Source organism: Pelodiscus sinensis, chromosome 2 (genome assembly GCF_049634645.1).
Source record: "Pelodiscus sinensis isolate JC-2024 chromosome 2, ASM4963464v1, whole genome shotgun sequence".
Lineage (NCBI taxonomy): Eukaryota > Metazoa > Chordata > Testudines > Trionychidae > Pelodiscus > Pelodiscus sinensis.
In genome coordinates this window covers 27,199,178-27,212,944 of record NC_134712.1, presented here as the reverse complement: position 1 = coordinate 27,212,944, position 13,767 = coordinate 27,199,178, and the positions used below count along the sequence as shown (strand labels likewise).

Sequence of the window (13,767 nt, the reverse complement as noted above, 5' to 3'; positions counted from 1 at the left end):
CTCCAAAGCACGTATGAATTGTTGGTGTACTGCATTCTTTTAAGAATGATGAGACTGATTATCTGTTCACTTATGCTCATTTTGCACTAGCATATCTCCCAATCTACTTTTAAGTGAGCAAAAAGAAGGAAAATCTGGCTTGACTCTAAGGGTGTATCTAGATTACATGGCTCCGTCGATGGAGTGATATAGATGAGTGTACTCAACAAAGGGAAATGAAGCGGCGATTTAAATAATCGCCGCTTCATTTACATCAGAACGGCCGCTGCACTGTGCCAGTCAGCTGATTGTCGGCACAGCACGGTAGTCTAGATGGGGATCAGCCGACCCCAGATCCCTTTGTCGTCAGATCCTTTATGCCTCGTGAAATGATTATTTAAATCACTGCTTCATTTCCCTTTGATGAATACACTCATCTAAATGGCTCCATCGACGGAGCAATGTAGTCTAGACACACCCTAAATGCTTTATTTATTATTAGCCAAATATGGGCCAAATCCTGGCATTCTTACTTAGTATACTCAATCCTCACTATGGAAATAACCTATTGAACATCTTCAATTTTGATGCTAAATTAGTGTTTTCTCAATGTAAGCCAAATAAAGATAGTAGAACAAATTGGTTATTGCTTTTAATTTTGGTATTAAGAAAATGACCTCTTTTGACAAGAACAACTTACACATTAGCACTCCAATGTCCAAAGCACAGTGTGTCAAAGGGAGTACATGTCTAGGGCTTCGGAATTTTTTACATAATGTAGACTACATTTTAATACAGGAATTGTCCCACAGAACATTTTCTTTCTAGTTCAAGAGTAAATGGAACATTTTCCTTCTCATTTGGGATCACATAATATTTGTCTGGAAACTTCAGCAATTTTTTGCATATAGTTTGGTATTGGAAAAATATTTAAATGGTTTGTAGCTGATTTTAATGTAAATCAGCAGTTGGAAATAAAGAGAACCAATACCATATGAGCATCTTGTTCTTTGCAGACCACAGGCAAGTGCTCCTTTAATCACCAGTGGTATCTGGATGATAGTCTGAGAAGCTGTGTACTATGAAAACTAATGAATGCACCCTACCTGGTAGCCAAATGTATTGTTTTGTGATCCATGCCGTGGTATTCCAGGATTTTCACATGCTGTGCGAGTGGGTTCTAAAAAAAATAAAAAATAAAACCAACACAAGACAAGGTAATTTTTAGTGAAAAAACCTCTGTGTCAGAAAATATACTTAATTTAACCATGTGGAAACAGGATCAGTAGAAGTGTCATGATTTAAACAGTCAGATTTCACAGAGAGCATAGACTAATACAACACTTTCAATCTTTTCAAATACAAAACAACAGGACTAGAAGTGGGAGAACTAAAGAGGAGAATCCAATAGATCCATGGATCTCATCTTACCTATGCATCGAGGAGATGAACCACTCCAAGTTCCATCTGCTTGGCATATCCTAGTACTAGATCCAACCAAAACAAATGGAGGATTGCAGCTGAAAGATACTTCTGACTGGTAGATGAAACTCTTGCCTTCTCTTTTTCCTTGAGCAGGTACTCCAGGGTCACCACAAAACTTTGCTATGGAAAATGATGTGACACATAGAAACATTCAGCATTTTCTAAAAGGAATTAAAACAAGACTTACATTAAAGTACCTAATCTCCAAATCTCATGTCTGACTGTTATGCTATAGCCAAATTAATGGGAGTTTTGTGATAGCAAGGAATGAATGAAATTTGCCCAACATGATGGAAAGGTCACATAGCCAATCTTTGCTAGTATTGACTGAAGTTCAAGGTTTAACTAGCTTTAGTGGCTGTTTAGAATCCCTGTGAGCAAGGTAGAGGGAACAAATTGGGAATGTATTGTGTGTCTGGTGGATCTATTTACTACAAAACTCTCTTCCACCCACAGTTCTAGTTTATCTCCTGCAGCTCCTATTGGCCCTGGTTACATCAGCATACAAAGTGCCCCACAGTAAACAACTGCAAATCATGCCAGCAATCTGCCCAATAACAGAATCTCATTACATCTACTACTTATAGGATCTTCTATACTCATAGAAAGAGCAAAAGAATTTGTCCAAAGAGAAAAAAGATTTAGGATTGGTAGCTTCTGACTTCAACATGCTTAACTATAATTGAAAACTTGTGTATAGCATGAGATCACTAGACAGTTAATGTGGTTAACTAGAACTTCAATAAAAATAACACATAAACATGGAAAGTAGTTGTAGCATCAATCTGAAAGTTAAACATTAATATACATTTATTAAATAGCACATTTTCCTACAAAAAGAATATTTTGTGTATTGGAGTCTTAAGGCTTTGAGTTTATCACCTGCAATGGTTTTTTTCTGTCCATAGTATAGCACAGAATAAACTGTATGCATTCTGGGTGATTTTTTCAGTCTCTCCCTGAGGTACTAATTATTGATCAGTGTAAAAAAACTGGATAGTGTGTTTCATGGACCAGTGATTGGATCAGCTCTGATATATTCTATGCCTCCAACCTCCACGTTCTCTGATATAACTTCACTGAATGGAGAGAGGCTCCACATACAGAGATTCATTTGAAACACAGAGGTCTTAATCTACAACAATTTGGAAATTCATACTATATCATGGTACCAACAGCATAGAATCAGATCTAAAATTGTTACAAAGATAAATGTTTAAATTCTGTAAGGGCCTGATCCTGAAAACACCAACAATTGAACATAATGCTGACTACTGTGACTAGTCCAGTCTTACTGGTTTCCCTAGGACTACTTTCTGGTGTAAACTCTATGCACTCTAGAAAATGTATGCCACACTGGAATTATAATTTGTAGAGAGATCTGTGTGCTTATTTTTTAAGTACAATGAAGTCTAGATATTTTCTCTGGGTGCTGATTTGAAGATTAAAGTTCCAAATTTTCAGGGGAAAAATAATTCCCTCAGAAGGAAGTGGTTTTCTTGGAACCTAAATAATTTTTAGAACTAATGTGGAAACTCCATCACTCAATTGAAAAAAATTAACCAGCCTTTCCCTAGCAACATACTATCATTGGATATCCACTACTTCTCTTTCACATGGATAATAAAGAAAACTAAAAACGATAATTCACAGGAGCCTTATTTTTTTCTAGGATGAAAGGACATGCCTATACAACATCCTACTTTTGTAACAAATTGTAGGTTCTGTGATTCCTCCTCTAAATTTTTTCTTTTCCTAAGACATCTGACAAGGACCCAAATAATGTGACAAGTGGCCAGCAAGTGACTGACAAGTGAGAGGTAAGCACAGAAAATAATTAGCATAAAATGTAAGAGTCAAACAAATACTTACGTAAGCATTGAGGTACCTCTCCACTCCATGTTCCATTCCCAACACAGGTTAAAACAGCAGGAAAGGATAGTTCATAGCCTGGGGAGCAGACATAGCTAATACTAAATCCCCAATCAAAATTTGTTCCTTCCAACCTTCCATTAGAGATCTGGGGAGGAGTTGGGCAGGTAACAGCTGCAATAACATTCAAAGTGATTAGGCACAGCTGTTGTAAATATCCCCAGTGTACACATTTACTCAAAGAACCATATGTGCTCATTTAATCTTTTTGGAGGACAATACAGTGGTAAAATGATATCTTCCTGATTGTATTCTTGCAAAATCACTGGAGCTAATATTTCTGGTTGCCTCCATTTCTTGGACATGTGATCGTTGCCAGTTACCAGAATTTATAATATGAAGTTGAATGCTGCATCATGCCAATTGGGAAGATAACACATGCAAATCACTGTACAGTATATATAATTTACATTATTTAATAAAATACTAGTAGTATTCATGATTAAATTATTTTCATTGACTTTTAGCTATCCTGGAGTATAATTATGTTCACTTACACATGTTTATAATACAATACTTTCTGTTAACCAATGTAGGGATAGTCTGGTTGTTAAAACAGAAGAATGAGATTCAGGAACAAAGCTCCCTGAAAGGTGTGTGTGTGGCTGTAGTTTCTCTCAATCCGGACCACACATTAAGCAGTGTCTGCCTCATGGATATCTCTTTATCAAGAGGCATTTCATTTCTGAATGAAGGGTGGTGGTTCTGGGATCCCTTATTCTCCTGAGGCTACAATGCTACTTCTCCTGACAGGCAGAAGAGGAGTATAAAAATTCCAACTTGACTTACCCCTCATGGCTGTGCATGGCAGTGGGAGATTTGAGATTTGAGATAAGGCACTCATTCTAGATTTGAGCAGAAATGAAGAACGAAGGTCACTCCCTTATACCGCAGGTCAGATGATGAGATTAGCAGTAACAATAGCACCAGAAATGATTCCACAAAAATGTAATAGGTAGGTAGTGGTGCTATTTGATTTTGGGGCATGAAGGCTATGTCTAGACCACATGCCTCTGCTGACAGAGGCATGTAAATTAGACATACCGACATAGTCAATGAAGCAGGGATTTAAATATCCCCCGCTTCATTAGAATAAAAATGGCCGCCGCATTGTGCTGGCTCAGCTGTTTGTTGGCTCAAAGTTGTAGTCAAGATGGGGATCGGTTGACAAGTAAAGCCATTGTCGACCAATCCCTTATGCCTCGTGAAACAATGCGGTGGCCATTTTTATTCTAATGAAGCAGGGGATATTTAAATCCCTGCTTCATTGACTATGTCAGTATGTCTAATTTACCTGCTTCTGCTGGCAGAGGCATGTAGTCTAGACATACCCGAAGGGGCCAGGGTTGGCTGCAGCAGTTACTGACTTTGAATGATGAATGGGAGGGAGGAAGAGAAGAGAAAGGGGTGATATGAGCAATGTTGTGAAGGAAAATGGACTGGGAACAGGATAAGCAAATAGGACAGGTAGAAAAAGACAGGCATATAAAAGAAGAGACAAGCGAATAAGTGAGAGGGAGTGAATAAATGGGAAATAATGAACAAGCAGAGCACCAATGGGAAAAAACAGAGTAAAGAGAAAGCAAGCGGAGTGGTTGGACTGAGTTAAAGAAAGAAGGGGGGAGTAAGTGGGGAGGGTGGAAAGCAGTGAATGAAGATAAATGAGAAGAGCTGAGAGACCACATGAATGGAGCAGAGGAAAGGGCTTCACTCAGATGCTTTAAACTTAAACTTATCGGCTGTGTCTACACTGCATCCCTTTTCCGGAAAAGGAATGCAGATGAGACACGTCGGAATTGCAAATGAAGCGGAGATTTAAATTTTCTCCACTTCATTTGTATAAACATGGCTGCTGCTTTTTTACGGCTCGGGGCTTTGCCGGAAAAAAGTGCCAATCTAGACGGGGATCTTTCGGAACATAAAGCCTTTTCTGAAAGGTCCCTTATTCCTGATTTTAAAGAGGAAAAGGGGTGCAGTGTAGACACAGCCAAGCTTCTGTTGTTCTACATGCACAAGGAAAATTAAAGGAAACATTGGTCATGAGCACAAGATTCTTGTATGGCATGTAGTGCATGCTTGTTAAATGCTATGAGAACTCTAGGTGGAAGTGCAAAATACCATTATTTTAGTAATCTTTCAGCCAATCAAGGGAACAAAGATCGGGGGAAAGGGATGATGGTAACTTTAGGATTCCCTTATTCACTGGGCTACATTTTTGAGAGACTGACTGCTTAGGCTTATCCATATCTGTCTAGTTTTTAACCTGGGGATAAAGCATGATAGCATGTCTTCCAAAATTATAATATGTGCCACCCTTCTTCACAGTAGTTATGAGCAGGGTGAGATATCATTTTCAGTTGAAGCTGGTAGGTGTGAACTCACCCTTCATTTAACATAATTGTGAGACTAGATCCCCACCTAAGATTATAGGAGTGTGAGAACCTGACAAGGAGCTTTTTCAGAGTATTGTTTTAAGTAGGGTGTGTGTGTGTGTGTGTGTGTGTGTGTGTGTGTGTGTGTGTGTGTGTATGCAAGTTCATGGAAAAGTGAAATAAAAAACAAAATGGAATAGACAGTGTGAAGAAGCACCTGAAACCATGGTGACTAATCCTGGAAGAAACCTGGGGAGAGGTTTATGGGTTGGGGTACAGACAGGAAATAAAGTGTTCTTAGTGGTGTGAGAAAAAATAATCTGTTTTCTGCTATTTGATTCCTTCTGCATTCAGAGATACAGAACTTTGTGCATTATTTGCAAATAAACAAAACTGCATTAAAGAAATGTCCATTGCCAAGTTCTCCAACTAAGTGGAATCACCTATTAAACCTGAATTTTTTGTTATCCCTTCAGTTTTAAAAGGTTAATCCTAGTTTTACTTTTTTTCCCAATTCTCTTCCTTCTTTTCTTTAAGCAACAGCATCTGCAAGATGTTGCTGGGATTTAGGATAATCACCAACTCTTTTATCCTGCACCAACTCAAGATAGTTCATTTACCAAGCAGCTTCATTGTTAGTCACTATAAAAAGGGATTTTATGTTTCAGCTTCCTGGTTGAAAAGCAAAGGAATGAACCAAAATTTTCTTACTTGATAATCTCCTTTCTGTTTGAAGGGTCTTTCACAATTCTGATTTTTGTGGTCTATTCCCTTCCTGTCATCTATTTCCGGAGGCAGTTCAAATCCACAGCACAACCTGTCCTAGCCACACTGCCTTCTCCTGTTTGCTCTTAGATGAGGCATTTCTAAGCTGCGAAACAGCTCTCAGAAAATTATTTGTAACACTAATTTCAGAGCCAGCTAATTAATTATGTATAATAGGCCACTGTTTCTTGGTAACTATCCAAACAGATTGCTGAGCCTCAGCTGTGAAGCCATCCAGGGTGGGTAGAATTGTGGGAAATCCTGATAGCAGAAAGGAATTTACTGGGAAAGACAATTTTCCATTCTGTAGCCTATCACTCCCCACATACATACGGGAAGTAGCAACCAGTGAAGGACAGAAAAGAGAACATAAATAATGGGGGAGGGAGGAACCCTTCCTGAAATGCTTGAATGGCAAGGTTATGTCTAGACCACTGCCTACAGAACTTACTATCAAAGGAGGCCTCTGAGAAGAAAGAAAGGCTACCTTATAATGCCTAATAGAGGTATTAGTTGGTAGCTTTGCAGATCTCTGTGCTGGAAGCATGCTCACTTTCAACCCAGGAGGTTGCCAAGGATCTTGTAAAATGAATCTTGATTCCTTCAGGACCAGGGATGTTGGTGGCTTGTGTGCCTCAATGATGCATCATCATCTAGTAAGGGATAGCTTGATATATTCAGTCCTTGGTGCCTCAGGAAATGAACAGGCAATCCTATCTCCTTGTGGAGTCTTTACACTTAGGCTACATCTCCATTGACAAGATTTTGCACAAAAGCAGTTGCTTTTGTGCAAAATCTTGCCACCTGTCTACACTGGCCTCGAGTACTTGCGCAAGAACACTGACTTTCTAATGTATAAAATCAGTGCTTCTTGCGCAAATACTGTGACCCTCCCGCTCAGGGATAAGCCCTCTTGCGCCACTGTTCTTGCGCAAGAGGACAGTGTAGACAGGCAACATGAATTTCTTGCGCAAGAAAGCCCGATGGTTAAAATGGCCATCAGAGCTTTCTTGCACAAGAGAGTGTCTACACTAGCATGGATGCTCTTGCGCAAAAGCACATCTTTTGTGCAAAGGCACATGCCAGTGTAGACGCTCTCTTACTCAAATACTCCAATGCGTTCAAGAGTATTTGTGCAAAATCTTGCCAATATAGATGTAGCCTTGATGCAAATCTTTAGTGTTCTTCTGCCAGCTGGGAAGTCAGAGGCTCAAAGGGATGGGTGATAGCTCCAACAGAGGGAAGACTATTCTTACAGCTTGTCCAGGCAGCTCTGAAAAATATTGATCTCTGACAGTTGTGCCAAGAAGCCTGAAGATACTAACAGTACAAGAATCTAAACTGAAGGCCCTAACCTGTATTTTCCTTAAGGAAGTCTTAACTGGCTGGGATCCCAAGATCCCTTGGATATGTGCCACACTCTTAGCACAACTTGGTCTGGATGAAGCAATGAGTTTGGGGGAAATGTGTCTGGTATTGTCTGAAGCTGCAACAATGGCTACAGCTTCAATTCTTACCAGATCAGAAAATCCATCCTCTTTGGCTGGTCAAGAGTTATTGCTGTCATGCTTACCTATGGGAACACCTTCCCTAGGAGAGAGAAGTGTAGGAAAGCATGTTGAAAGCCTTGCAGCCATCTCTGAGACAGAGAATTTGTCTCATTGTCTTAGGGTCTGCTTCTTGGGTGAAGAATTTCTGCCAGTTTGCATTCTTGAAGTTATCAAACAGGTCAAGTTAGGGGAGACTGAATATTTGTGAGATCAGAGTAAAGACTTCCTATTTAAGGCAGTAACAGTAGTTGACTTTGTGTGTATTAAGCCAGTCTGTCTTTTGGTACACCTTTCCTTTTATGGGAATTGCCTTTGGGGAAGGCAGTGTTTTGTCTGCACATTCCATTGTCTCCATTGCTTCTGCAATTAGAGCTATACTCTTTGTTTCCCCTTGGCTATTCCTATATGCAACTGTGCTCATGTTGTCTGGTTGGACCAAAATGTCATTGCATCCTACGTAGTTCTGCAGTCTCACTAGTTTGACAGCTCTGAGCTCCAAGAGCTTGATGAGGTAATTCTTTTCCTTAGTTACCCTACATTTTTCTGTTTCCCCAGAGTGCTCCCCAGCCTTTCCAACTAGTGTCTATTGTAAGAACCTGAAGTCCTGGAAATTATATGGGAAGACTCCTGTGGATGTTCTCTGGGACCTTCAATCACCATATGGGATCCTGCACATGATTAGAAATCAGTGCTCAATCTTGCCTTAACTTGAATAAATGGGCCCATATTCTCAGAAGAAAAGTCTGATATGTGCCCCCACCAATGGGAGGCCAGTGGGTAGAGACTCCGAGCTATGGTTGGGCTCATGCACTTGCTAAGCAAGAATATCAGGTCCTGGATCTTCTGTCTACTGATGGGTAGATCTTCGTCACCAAAGGGCCCATATCCACTCCCAGGTAAATTGTGTTTCTCAAGGTAATCAGGGAGTTTTCCTGATATTTTTGCAAATCTTATGCTTGGCAATGGAGAATCTGGGAGCTATGACAATACATGTTTTGGCCTATGAGATTTGCCTTGCTATGACTATGAGGGTACGTCTAGACTACAGGCTTTTGTCGACAAAAGTTTTGTCGACAGATACTGTCGACAAAGCTTCTGTCGACAAAGAGCGTCTAGACTACATCCAGTTCTGTCGACAAAGCAAGCTGCTTTGTCGACATGGCAGTGTAGACGCAAAGGACAGTTTAGATGCAATAACGCCTTCTGTTGACAGAACTCTGTCGACAAAAGGCGTTATTCCTCATAAAATGAGGTTTACCAGCGTCAACAAAACTGCTGAGTTCTGTGGACGTTATGTCGACAGAACTCAGCGGTAGTGTAGACGCAGGTTTAGTTTTGTCGACAAAAGTCCTGTAGTCTAGACACACCCTTAGTGACACTTAAGATTCTGGGTGCAGAGGGCAGATCATAAGGAAGAGTATGTAGCATGGAAGATTTTTGATGGATTGGAGGAAAATTAATTTCTCTTGGAAAAAATCTAGAGCAGAAACTTCCCCTGCCAGGGTAACAGTCCCTTCTTGGATACTCAAGATGTTGATAGCAACCAGTAGATTGTTCTGATGGTTTTGACAATGAGTGCTGGCACCTCTCTGCAGTCTCTGCTACTAACTTCTCTAAAGTTTTCCCTCAATAGCTTATCACCAGTAAGTTTGGAAGCACTTTTTAGAATGAAAAATGACTGTTGTTGGGTGCATGATGACATCCTTGGAGCCATCGAGTCAGAATCCATTGAGAGTCACAAATCACATCCAGTGTTTACCCAAGACAGGGCCTGAGACATCTAACTACCAGCAAACACTAGGCCCCTAGAAAGTGAGCCTCTTGCTATCATGAAATATGTTTTCCTACTAATTATATATAAAAAAACCCTTTTAGTCTGCACAATTAGGGCTCGTGTAGACTGCCTGTGGGCTTTCAAAAGAAGATATGCAAATCCGGAGTGAATTTACATATCTTCTTCCGATCCCATTTTTGGAACAGTTTTTTTTTTTTAAAAGAAAAGCAGTCTAGATGTGGTTCTTTTGGAAAAAAAAAGCCCCCTTTTCAAAAGAACCTTTATTCCTAAAAAAACGAGGTGTTCAGGTTCTTTAAAAAAAGATGGTTTTTTTAAAGAACTGTGTCTAGACTGCTTTTTTTTGTTTTTTTTCCGAAAAAGCGCTTCCAAAAACAGGATCGGAAGAAGATATGCAAATTTGCACTGAATTTGCATATCTCCTTTTGAAAACTACGGGTAGTCTAGACGTGCCCTTATAGATGAACCTTGGAATTGCAGTGCAGTCTGTCATCACTCCTATGGTATGCGGGTCTTGGAATGATAACACACTTTTGAAGGTATGACATACATCTTCTGCACCAACCTTAAGTTCCCAGAATGTATGGAACTTTTTGTTTATATGAATCCAATTAATTTAAACATTTTAATTTAGCATTTGGTTTAATCAGATGTCCTCATTTTCCTTAATAAAAGCACTAAAGAAAAAATATTATAAAAATGCTTGAAAAAAAAGATATTTTATTAATATTAATAGGTTCCTTGATGGCCATCATGAAGGTTTTTTATTTGTTTTTTTCTTGCATAAGTGGTACCTTTTCCCCTGGCTGTTTCCAAGAGGGAAGTAGCACACTATTCGCCCTGGTCTGTATACCTACAATAGATGAAGGGTAGAGGTACACATCAATTGTGAAAAAAAGTTGTTGCTGTCCCTGGAAGCCTGAAAGTCTGCCTGTCTGCTCTCCAAACTAGATAACATCCCAATAAGTACTATAGGAGCCACTTGGGACACCTGGATCTTTAGTAAGGAAATCAGTATCACTTTGACCATGGGAAGAGATTTCTCATTTACACGTTGTACTAGGCTAATTGGTTAATCATGTAGTCTGCTACAAATTGACATCCGTAGTTGTTGCTCAGTTGGGCTCAGCTGTGCTACTACAGCTGCTCCTTATGTTACTGAACTACACTGTTGTTTATACTCATGCTAACAAGAGAATGTGTACATGTGTTGTGGAATCACCCGCCTAGCTCCCACCTAGTGCAGGAAATAAATCCCAACATACACTCCCTCGGGGGAAAAGGCAAAGTAGAAAGGATTTAGTTCCTGATTTTTACACTACTTGTTTAGAAACTGCTGTGTTAACACGGAAACACTTGCTTTTGTTCTTTTGGACCCAGAGTCTCTGGAGTATGCAGAACTTCCCTCAGAGAAACACAAGGATCCTCTGGTTTATGGTGTGAGGAAGAGGCGCTGTCTCAGAGCCCTGCTTCTTCCACTGAGGGAGGGGAACCAATAGCCTAGAAAGGGTGTCATCTTTATGCTCCTTTATATCCCAGAATTTACTGCATCATCAGCGTAAGACTGCACTGGCCAGGCCCACTGCAACCAGAGTCCTGCTGGCCAGCCATGACTCTGGCAGGGCTTGGCAGCAGGCTGCTTTGGCCAGGGCCAACACAGGTGGGGCCCACTCCGACTGGGCCTGTTTCTCTGTGGATGGCTGCTCTGGCCCAGGCCTCTGTGGGCTGCAGAACTACTCTAGTCTGGTCCGGCCCTTTGGTTAACCTGTAGCCAGGTATGCATGACAATACTTACCAGTAAACCAGTTAACCTTTTACATTTCTACAACAAATCTTTAGCGAATTGGTAATATAATGCACATTTATATGTGCATAATTTCAATGAAAATAAACAAAGTAAAAGTTATGTCCTTCAGCAATTGCGTAAAGCATTTAAAACCTAAGAGAACATAAACTGGCAGTCATTTGGAGTGCTATCGGGATTTACTCAATCATCATTATTCCTATTAGACAGACACATGATGAAAAGTCACTGACTGTTGGTCTACTAAAAAGAATCAGACTTTAATCTTGAACAGCAAGAAATTCTGAGCACTTAAGAATGAACATCATTCCAATCAATGGGAGCAGAACTAAAAACAATTCTACAACACTGATAAAACCTGGTGCAGATGCAATTTGCTAGGGTAAAAGACGAAGCAGGAAGAATGCCACCAGGTTATGCAGGGAAGGGGTTTAACATGCAGTGGGAGACACACTGTATTAAAGATAACAGAAATATTGAGGAGAAGGAGCAGACAGCCTGGGGAAAGATAGCCTTAATTTAGCAAGGAAGGGGTTGTAAATTACTTTGAGCATAGCAATTTTGATGAGATCATTACAAAAGCTATTTTGATGGCATACTACAAAAAAATCAGCTACAAAGTACCAACTTTTTAACTACAGGCTATATAAAGAACTTCCATGTAATACCTGTAAATTAGAGGTGTAAGTGCTAGCAGAGAGGAAGAATACAGGATCGGAGGATTTATTCTTTTGTTTTTCAAATTCCCATAGTAAGAAAGCAACAATAGATGGCAAACAAATGTACATTAGGGCATCTGCTGGAAATATTTAAACTTTACTAATGGAAAACAGACTTATTATATTAATACTATTGGAGAACATTCACTTAGTGTACCCTGTACAAGGGAGGGTTGGCCAAAAATCCTATTGGGAAGGATCAGATGGTCTAATGCTATGCAGCCAAAGGAAAATTCATTTTAGTGTCATTTAGAAATTATAAAGTCCAATACCATGTGTCTTCACAAATGATACTGCTGAAATGCATGATCTCTGGTAGACATAACATTATTCAGAAAAACATTAAAATCAGGGAAGTCACCTGAACTACCCTTTAAGATTGGTAGCAGATACTTAGTAAGAGAACTCCAGTCAGATCTCCAGCACACTGCTAACACTTCAAATTTATTCAACAAAATAAAAGACAGAAAGCTAAGACAACAATTTTTACAGCCTCCAACTCAATTTCCCCTATAAAAAAAGTAAACATTATCATATTCAGACTTGTTTAATCTTTTGGTTATAATGATGAATATTTACTTTCTTTGACTAACATGTAACAGTACACAACAAGCACAGTGTCATAAAAGAAGAGATGTTCTGCTAACCAAAATCATTGCTATACCTTTACAAGTTGGGATTGTTCCACTCCATGTGCCATTGGTGGTGCAGGTGCGAATTATGGAGCTATTTGATTCCATTGTATAGCCAGGTTGGCACATATAGGTAACATTTTGTCCAACAACATAATCATCACCATATCTCAGGCCATTGGCTGGTACACCTGGGTCTCCACAACTGATTACTGCAAGTAAGGGTTTGAAGAACAGATGGTAAATCATTAATGTGACTTTGTGTCTCTGAGGAGAAAAAGCACGTGGTCAAAGTAATGATTTATTGCAAAAAAATATAGCAAAGGTTTATCTCCAGTTGCATTAGGTAAACATATATATCACTTAATTCATCTTCCTAACACACTACATGGATATCTAAAGCTGCTATATTTTAGAAAAAAAATAGTACACTTGTTCGAAAGTGTAAAGAATGGACTGTACTATTTTAGATTTCAGGATTAGAAAATGCCATTTGAAAAACAAACACATTATAAAGGAGTAGGCAGATGAAGAAAAGCAGATTGCTTTCCCAAGGACCACACAGTGTGATAGTCACTCATCTGGATCTCCTTAAAGAATATAAAAAATTTACTGAAATTAAAAAGGGATTGACTACAATGAGAGAGGAAAAAGTCCCAAAAGGTTGACCTCTGTCAATAAGGGACCTGCGACACACTGAGGAAGACTATCCACACCTCTTGTCCCATGGGAATTGG

At 39.6% G+C, this 13,767-nt stretch overlaps 1 protein-coding gene across 3 annotated transcripts in view; it reads right to left on the bottom strand.

Moving 5' to 3' along the window:
- The window catches only part of CSMD3 (CUB and Sushi multiple domains 3), a 1,183,531-nt gene that overhangs the window by 35,543 nt on the left and 1,134,221 nt on the right, over nucleotides 1-13,767 (bottom strand). For all 3 annotated transcript variants that reach the window (XM_075920204.1, XM_075920205.1, XM_075920206.1), the window contains 4 exons: nucleotides 13,063-13,242; nucleotides 3,337-3,510; nucleotides 1,411-1,584; nucleotides 1,086-1,159 (listed from right to left, as the gene is read on the bottom strand). In XM_075920204.1, coding sequence (XP_075776319.1) covers nucleotides 1,086-1,159; nucleotides 1,411-1,584; nucleotides 3,337-3,510; nucleotides 13,063-13,242 — 602 coding nt within the window. The remainder of the gene's footprint in view (nucleotides 1-1,085; nucleotides 1,160-1,410; nucleotides 1,585-3,336; nucleotides 3,511-13,062; nucleotides 13,243-13,767) is intronic.